Source organism: Vigna angularis, chromosome 1 (assembly GCF_016808095.1).
Source record: "Vigna angularis cultivar LongXiaoDou No.4 chromosome 1, ASM1680809v1, whole genome shotgun sequence".
NCBI classification, from domain to species: domain Eukaryota; kingdom Viridiplantae; phylum Streptophyta; class Magnoliopsida; order Fabales; family Fabaceae; genus Vigna; species Vigna angularis.
The window spans coordinates 34,257,727-34,267,530 of record NC_068970.1 but is presented as its reverse complement, the minus strand read 5'-3'; the positions used below and the strand labels follow the sequence as shown (position 1 = coordinate 34,267,530).

The 9,804-nt window shown below is 33.9% G+C and overlaps 1 protein-coding gene and 1 non-coding gene across 2 annotated transcripts; one reads left to right on the top strand and one right to left on the bottom strand.

Annotated features, from left to right (window-relative positions):
- TRNAR-ACG (transfer RNA arginine (anticodon ACG)) lies at positions 1-73 on the top strand. Its single transcript has one exon. It is a non-coding gene; the product is annotated as a tRNA-Arg (tRNA).
- Positions 74-2,279: 2,206 nt separating this feature from the next.
- LOC108321472 (DEAD-box ATP-dependent RNA helicase 22) lies at positions 2,280-8,724 on the bottom strand. Its single transcript, XM_017553237.2, has 8 exons — positions 8,314-8,724; positions 7,765-8,052; positions 7,567-7,680; positions 7,031-7,467; positions 5,654-5,981; positions 3,319-3,471; positions 3,031-3,082; positions 2,280-2,855 (listed from the first exon to the last, which is right to left on the bottom strand). The coding sequence occupies exons 1-8, from the start codon at positions 8,626-8,628 to the stop codon at positions 2,803-2,805; spliced, it is 1,740 nt and encodes a 579-aa protein (XP_017408726.1). The 5' UTR covers positions 8,629-8,724; the 3' UTR covers positions 2,280-2,802.
- Between the last annotated feature and the right edge of the window lie 1,080 nt (positions 8,725-9,804).

Genomic DNA, 9,804 nt, shown 5'->3' with positions numbered 1-9,804 from the left:
GACTCCATGGCCCAATGGATAAGGCGCTGGTCTACGGAACCAGAGATTCTGGGTTCGATCCCCAGTGGAGTCGTTTTTAAAATTATTGTTTTCATCATTTTTAAAAGCTGCAATCTATAAAAAACCCTTTTTCACCTTAATTTCTCAATAAACTATTACTATGAGAAAAATACAAAGAAAACATATATTCAGATAAATTAAACCTATTTCTATAAAATTCGTAAGACATGTGAGAAAAGATTTTGATCAATTTTCATTTAAACTTTACATTCAAACTAGGTTATTTATTAGTACATTTTTTTCTCTTTCATAAAAGATATGGAAACCTGTAACATCTCAAAAATACAGTGTAAAATCATATAAGAGAATAATCATATATTAACAATACTACAGATCAGTTCAACACACAGTGAAGTACGATTACGGCCGAGCGGCCTTACATAACAGTAGGAAATTTAAAATCGTACGCTAGCTACCACTAGACTGAACATTTACAAAATAACTTATACCGAATGGTCTTACAAAATATAAAGCTAACAACAGACCGAACGTTCTCAAGGTTCGGCCTTCACTTCTGATGTGTCTTCCAATACTTCTTCCAGCAGCTCTTCTCCTTTTGCTCACATCCACACGGATAATCATTGCACCAGGACAACGACAGGACGCACAACACAGACAAAAATGATAAACAGGGTAAGCTTATGTAATTTAATTTATTCAATAACAACATACAACATTCATAATTAAACCAATAACACACCAATCATCATTCATACATCAAAGCATGCAAATAACGACCACTTGACTCTGACTGTCCGAACTGTATGAATCTTGTGTAGCTACGACGTTCGTGCACCCGAGTGATGTAGTAATTGGGATACCCTCAACAGCTGCCACCCGAGGTTGATCCGTTCCATCCAAGTTAACCTTATGGACTAGGACCTCTTGCCATTCCCACACATGACTTACTCCTCTCTACATGAGAACGAGTAATCATGGAATATCAAGATGAACGCCTGCTAAGCTTTGTCCACATTCATACTTTACCAATCAATAATCACTTTCTAAGATATTCCTTCTTGGAATACTCGTTCATAATCAAACTAGTTCATTTACATCACATTTCAAATTTTCTCATACTTCATTCTTAATACATTCAACTGAAATACGATCATATACTCTCATCATAGTGTAAGTACGACTGGAATAACATTTCTTAAAAATTAACATAACTGAGCGCTACCTATCCACTTCAATAAACAGGCCCCTAATAGTTCAAACCGGACGACATGAAGAAGGAGGAGAAGAAGGAAGACATGCAGAGAAGTGGTACGACATTTGAAATTTCGCATTAAGTACTGTCGTCATCCAAACCGAACGGTCACTCTCCTGCAACCACCTGTTTTCCACTAGCTGAGACGCTCACTCTCTTCTTGGCACATGGATCCCACTACTTGGAGTTTTGAGTGTGTTTTAAATGGGATCTGACAAAACCTTTGAATCTAAATAATCAACATTAAGTTATTTTCCAACCATAATGAAGTTCAACCTCTAATAATAGCATCCATAAGTTCAGCGTTTAGAGTAATATTAATTTCAACATAAGAAGAGAAACATCTCATACATTCAACTCTACTTCTAAAAATACCTACACTTTCAACAAAACTAATACACCCTTTGGTGTTACCATCCACATTAAAGTTTACATAGAAAGTAATTTTCAAACACCCATACAAATGTGAGCAGTCCTACAAATATGAAATGTTGAAGTTTTTTTATAATTACAAAATCATTAATATTTGTTGAGATGAATATATTTTATTAACTAAATTATAAATTCGTGTAACTGTACGACATATTGTATAGTTATAACTTCCTTAATTTAATCTTGATTTATAGGAATAAAATGTTATAAAAATGAAATATCTACGTATAAGAAAGAAAATCATAAAATGAGTTACATTTTTCATCATACCTTTAGGAAGTATAAAAAGAATTTTAATGTAAAAGATATTGAAAGGATTACTAAGTTTAGGAACATTCCTCGCTTTCTATACAACACAAATAATGAATTACCTTACCCATACAATTTAATATCCAAAAATGACATGGACATAATGTGAAACTACATTTGTATCAAAAGTATTATTATATTTACCACTCAGACTTCAATTTCTAAAACAAACAAACTTCAACTCTCGAAAACATAGAGATATGATAATTTGAATTGTGCCACACAAAAATTAACCGAGTCTATTAAAATGTACCCATCAACAATGTAAACATGTAAACAAATCTGTGGTATTTGATAGGTCTCGCTGCTTGGAATCTTTAAGCTACAGTTATAAGTACTGAGGAAAAAATAAGAGAGCAATACAATCGCTCATAATTTACATGAAAAAAAAATTATAGGAACGAAGGTAAACCAACAGCTCCTGTAAACGTTTCCCACAATCATGAACTTTGCTAGGAACTTGGACACATGCAGACACACTATTGATATTTTCCATACTTAAGATACCTTAAAAGATGATGGGAAAATGCCATTCCAGAAACTAAGTTTGGATAAGACACTGCTCATTACAAAAATAGTTGTCTGTATTAATTATAACTCTGATATGGAAGTCGGCTTCATGGAAATTACATGATCCTTAAGAAATGGCAGGATCCGTTAAATGAGTGTCATATACTGTGAGCCATGTAGGTGCAACAACTAATACCTTTTAAATGCAGAGGCCCATAATGTTCTTCACCTTGTCATTGGAGGATGCTGTTTTACATACTTAGTGCATTCTAGTATTCTCATGCCAGTGCCCTCTCTTTATTAGTTGTTGAATCTGTGACTTTGTTAGTACCTGTTACAAATACAAGATGACAATTGGGACAAGATGACAATTGGGACAAGATTCAAAGGCATTTTCTGTTACTCATAAACTTAAACATATTCGCTGATCATCAATATTTAGGGTATACATATTCATATAGAATGTTTCTTTTAAAACTTTGTAGGACTAAGTGTTAAAAGTTTACCCCTCTTCTTGAGCTTGTTGCGGAAGCTTCTTTTCCTGCTAAATGCAGTTTCCTGTGGTAAATTGGCAACTATTACTCACAAGTATTGGAATTCATCAATGATTTATAGTGTTTGAATAATGTGTGAAGATGTTAAATGTCCTTAGTTAACCCCGGCATCATACATGACCAGCATCAACTGTAAACCTCAAGACCCAATTTTACAATTACAAAATTATTTTTCTTGGAACAACCACAATTGGTATTCTTTCCATTGCATGTGTAAGGCCGATGAATATTAAAATTTACCACAGGTTGACCACGTTTCTCTGCCCAACGAACTGCATCGACAAGTTCCCTGTTGGATTCGGTGTACATGCTAGTAACAAGTCCAATTTGACCAGCTCTAGCTGTACGACCAACCCTATGCAAAAAGTCTACAGCAGAAGTAGCAAAATCTGCCTGAAATGCATGAAGCAGTGTCATAATAGCAGAATCAGAGTTCATAAGATGGAAATAAAAGAGACAGATACGTGCACGGTAGTGTAATGATTTGAGTTCAGAGTCCCATAATAAATAAAGTAACCCAGATAAATGAATAAAGAAATCGGGTAGGGAAGATAATTCAACTTTTCAGGCTACACTTGATTAGTTGTAAGAATTTAAAAGCACTTTAGTGGTATAAAATACCACTTTATCCCCAGACTGCATTCGTTCCAAACCAAAAGTCAAAACTCAGAAATTTCCCAACAAGTCCTCTTATTTGATGTGGCCAACACTTTTTTGCTCCCTAAAGGAGTTTGACTTTTAAGGCCTAAAATAGATCCATTATTTCTGTTACTGCCTTTAGTGTGTCATGTTCACATCTTCTCACTCTGTCATCGTGCTTCAATCGATTTGATCACAATATGTTCCTTCTCAGAGTAATTAATCAATATTGGAAGATGACAATCAACTAAAACATTAAATTACTAGTATACAGAATTACAATTTCCCGCATAATCTTATAGACCTTATACCTCTATCATAGTCTCACAAATCAGAAGATATTGGAGGTCCACTTGAATAGGTTGTTTATGCTCGTGTATAATTTATTTGAGACAGAATACGTGAATTGATTGAGGAATTAAGGTCCTCGGCAGATGAATTTATATACAGACTAATACTAGTAACGTTGTCAAATTATATGAAACAAGGAAACCCTTATCAACTAACATTCAAATCACAATAAAACCAAATCATATTCTAAAGATATTGTGAATTAGCATAGAAATACAACTCTAAATATGAGATATTTCCCTAACTAGGAGATGCTTTCTAACAATTTTAATTCTCAAAAAAAAGATATTTGTTGGTGTTATTTAATGAAGCAATTTGATAAGAACCTTAGGTGAACCCACCACCAAGCTAGCCATAGCAATTGGAGAGCCCAAGTCTTATAGACCCCAAACTAGAATCCCACACTTCTAATGTGGAACCTGGGCCCCATATCTTACAATTGGATCCTAACCTCCCACCAGAACTCGGCCCCAGAGCCCCCCTGGGCTGACTGTGTGCTAACCTTTTGACTAGTCCCAACAAGCACAGCCATGCCATCACAACATTGTTCATTTTGCAGCTGAGACATGCTGCATAACTATGACACCACCCATACCACAAAAAGCCAAACCCCACATATGAAGCTCGGACATGCCTCATAAATGGCATGTCCAATGTATCGGACACCAACATGCGTATGATACTCATTCGACACAAGTATCGGTAAAGTGTCCAATTTGAAAGACATTTTTTTGTCTTTGACATGATTTTGACATGACTCTAACACAATGTTAATAACCACAAATCCAATGATTTTCTAAAAAACCCATAAACTTGTAAACTTATTACATAAGTTTTTATTATGATTATAAAAGTAAGGAACAAATCTTATATGATCACTACTTTTGCTTTTTGGATATTAGAAAGATAGATTAGATTCATTTTTGTGTTAGTTGACAATTTGAAACTATTATGTATATAAATGCCGTGTCCTGTATATTTTTTCAATTTAGCCGTATCTCTGTGTCCGTGTCATATCCGTGTCCATATCCATATTTGGGCTTCATACAACCCCACACTTGAATCTCATACTTCCAATGTGAGAGTCAAGACCCATACCTAGCAACTTGTAAGTGAATCTTAACACAACAGATAATTGATCTTTAAAACAAATTATCACCCGTGGAAATGGTGTAGCATTAATGGGATTAAAAACTTTGGAATTCTAATGTTTTAGTGTATAGTCTTTCCAATTTCTAACATGTATAGTAGTAACACCTTTGTTAGATATATTATCTTTATTTTATATTTATCTTTTATCTTTAGTTAATTTATTATTATTTCTTATTTGTATTTTGGGCTTAACCCATATTTCTTCTATTATAAATAAAGGACCCTATGTGTATATTCAACACAAGGAGATTAATCCCATAGATAATTTTCAACATATTCAACAACCTTCATTTGATCAACATGTCGTAGTTAATATCTAATGAAATCTTCTTTTATTTTGCTTGTTTTGAAACCTAGGATAAACAGTTTTTGTTATCAGAATAAAATAATTGAACCATGAAACTACTATACTAGAGTAAAAGGTGAACTATACCTGAATAACATGTAAAACATTTGGAATATCAACACCTCGAGCAGCAGCATCAGTACATACAAGAACACCACCTTTATCATGAAAATCAACTAAGGTCTGTGCTCGCTCCTCCAATGTGCAATTCTTATGATAGCGTGAACATTCAATTCCAGATCGGAGTAATATCTTTGCCACAGCTTCAACAGCATCAACAGTATTTGCAAACACCATTGTTCTGTGAATGCCACCAGCATTAACCAAATCTTCAGATCTGAAACTGTGATTCACAGCCTTTATGAGTTCATCCACTTGAGTATCAACGGTAACTTCTATCCATTTTTGCTCCAATCTGAAAATTGAAAAAAAAATAACATCAAATTTAAAAAAGAAAACATGGCCAAAGGATTAGTTGGATCTCAAAATAACACGAGTTCAAAAAGATGCAGAGCATATAGTTCATATGTTTTTCAACAAAGAATGGCCAAAAATCTTGTGTTCGAGAAGCCATATATTATGCCCTACCATGGAGGATAAGTGAATGATTTCATAATCTCTCAAATGCTAATTAGAATGATATCCTTTCAATTCTGTTTCATAGACGAGAAACTAATCCAAACAGAGAATTTAGAAACGGGGAAAATAGACTTTTCAACAAAAGGTTGGCAGGGACGACAACATAAGTTGCAGGGACGACAACATAAGGGCCTAGCTAGTACTACATTTTCCTGTAACCCTTTTACAACTAAATTTTTCCCAGTCACTTAAGTGGAGTCATTTCAATCTTCCAGCCATACACTAATACTGGATAGAAATATAAAACCACTTATTGGCCTCAGTCTAATAACTTAAGCATTTGAAGAATCAGTATTTGGTATGGCATCAATGCATCCACAACTGAGTTATTAATTTTTATTCATCACAAAAATAGACTTTTACCCAAAAGTAAAGTGGTAAAGTGCCTCATTCATGATTCAAGCCCAAAAAGCTCTTGCTATGAATAATAAAGCCATTTGTCTTGCATGTTTATACAAGCTAAAATGTCTGAAATAATTCTTCACTGTCTGCTAATATTCAATTGAAGTAAACTCAAACTATATGTGAAGGTACACCAATGATCATACTTATAAGGAATTCATCCAAATATTCCAATAGGCAGTAAACTATATTTATTAAAATAGTCCTACCATTTCTGATTATAGTTGTCTTTAAGTTATACTTTTCTCCGCATACATTCCTGTTATCTCATCTCCAGTTCAAAATCAACGGAATCATCATTAAGACATTTAATCATTTTCCTATTCTAATTCTTGAAAAATACATGTCATTGTTTCACCAAGAGCAGCTGAGTAACAATGTCAAAAAATGAGATGCCGTGATTGAAAATAACACAAAAAAAACCTCGGATTGTGGCAATGAAGATAGTTTCCACAAATCCACTCAGCATCAGGAAACATATGTTTCAATATCCCTCCAGCTGTCTTCTTTCCATTCACTGGAAGTGTTGCAGCAACAAAAACATACTGTTTACTACGTTCATAAGTTTTTCTCACTCTCCTCCAGTCTCTTTGTTTAACAGATGTGTCTTCATTATTAATATCAACAATATCATCTTCTTTATCAGTGTCATCCTCTTCTAAGGTGGCTTCAGTTTGAAGTTCCTCTTCACCTTCAAAAGCAGCTTCTGATGACAAGGAAGATTCATCTTTCGCTGAAAACTCTGCTACTGATTTTTTTGATCGAGACAAGACCTTTTCATCAAAGCGGAGCAAATTTATCAAACGGATTACTTTATTCTGGAAGCTCCCACATAGAAGCATATCAGCTTCATCAAACACCTGACAGTTAGAAATACAAGTAATAATCATACATGTAAGAAGAGTCATAGTTTAATTCATATATCTTTTACCGTAACATACATGAGATCTGAAACATACCACATATTTAACACCACGCATAAATTGCATACGGCGGGTTCTATCAAGGTCAACATAATTCAGAAGGGCAGCAGGTGTTGTCACAATGACATCAGGTTCCCGAATTGGCCATCCCTGGTCAAAATAATTCTTATTATTAAAAATTTAAGAAAAGCATACACAAATTCCATATGACCGTAAATATTGCTCAATCACTACCTGCCTACCACAAATGGCAGCCACACTGACTATGGCCTCACCATCATCCCTACGTAGACTGCTGGCCATCTTAACTACCTGCTCACAAAGTTGCACATTCGGACAAAGGATGAGCAGAACTTTCTGTGTCGGGGTCACTTCCTGATCAGACATAGCATGTAGAGAATGTTCCTGGGCATCCCTTAGCTTATCAATAAGAGGAACTAGGTAACTGTATGTCTTACCACTCCCAGTCTCCGCGGCAATAACAACATCCTTCCCTGACATCACAGACGGTACTGAAGAAGCCTGAACACAAATCAATGATGTAAACATCATAAGCCCCAGCATCCCAATAAATAAGAAGGACAAAACATAGAGTTGGGCTTTTAGTGTTCTTCTCCAATCAGAATCGAAATTTCATCTCAGTAACCTAAGCCAACATTTTTACTATGAACCTGGTTGGATGACAATGACAAAAACGCCCAAATAACTGCGTTTGAATTTTGTCCAGATAGAAAAAAGAAAACAAAAATAAGCTATCAGCGAGAGGAAAAGAGGAGAAGGGACCTGAACGAGAGAGGGTCTGTTGAGGCCAATATCAGAGAGTGCTCTAGAAATGGTATCAGAGAGACCAAGTGAAGTCCAGGAAACGTTTTCTTCTGCAAAGAAAGTGTCTCTGCCATTGGAAGCTTGTGATGATGAAGCTGATGCAACAGCATTAACAAAGGGTGTAGCATGTGTTTGGCGTGGAGTGATTAGAGAGAAGGGACGAGGTTTGAATACAGAAGGGAAGGTTGGTTTGAGGAAGTGGGAGAAGAACTGGTAGCGAATTGGTGGGTTTTGGAGATGAAGCACCACCAAAGCAGAACGAGTGACATTCATTGGAACTTCCTTCTTCACTCAAAAATTATCTTTTTCTTTTTTAACTCTGCTTTGTTTCAAGGAGACAAACAATCACATAACATCATAATGCAATTTAGGGTTTAGGGTTTTAGTTACATCGTATTATGAGTTTTTCCTTTTTTTGTTGTCAATGCATAAATAATAATTTGTTCTTTTTAATTCATTTTTCTTCCAAATTAATCATTCTTTAAAAATACAAGATTGGATCCGGAACCTCAAAGTCTACCAACTTGACCTAACGACCACTTTATATATTTCTTATGAATATTTATAGATATTTTTAAATTAAAATATTAATATAATTATATGACAACAGACAGTTAGGGCGTATATTTGGATTTTTTAAAATTTGTAGATATTTATGAATACCTATAAATATTTTAAAAGTAATTTATAGATTTTTAAAATAAAATATAAATAAATAGATAATGTGTTGCATTTCATACAAAAATCGTAAATTGTGATTTCTTTATCTATAATAAATTATTTTTATCATTTTGTGATTTTTTTATCATTCTAATCATAATAAGAGTTTAACGAGTAGAAGACAAAATAATCTTTTTATTTGAATTGAATTTTATTTTAATGGTTTAATCATTTTGAAGATTTTTTTTTAATCTCAAATTAATCTTTCACTTATTTTATTTTTTTAATTGGATTTATTTATAAATTGAATCAATTATATCTTTACTATTGAATTAGCTAAATAGTGTTAAAAATACATCAACATGACATGATAGTATTGCTTTTCTAAACGACATGGCAGAATGTAATTGTGATGTGGGTCATTGACGTAGATTTTTTTATTTTGAACATAAAAAAGAGAAAAATGTAGTTAAAAACATTTGTTTTCAGAATTAGGTATTGTTTTCATTTAAGATGCATGGAGCAAAATTAGGTTCATCGACAAAAATTAGAGTTTTTTCAATTAAATTGGAGATTTGTTTACTGAAATTAGTTGTTGATCATGGAAGTCGTAATTAAGTTAACTCGAAAGTTTGATAATCACGGTCCCTAGTACTAAATCACAACTGGAGCAAAATAACACTTCTTCTTGTTGGCTACTAAGTTTTTATCTAACAACACCTCTAACACCTCACTTAAGCGTTGCACATGGGTCTCCCAATCTTTGATGTAGATGAGAATGTCATTAAA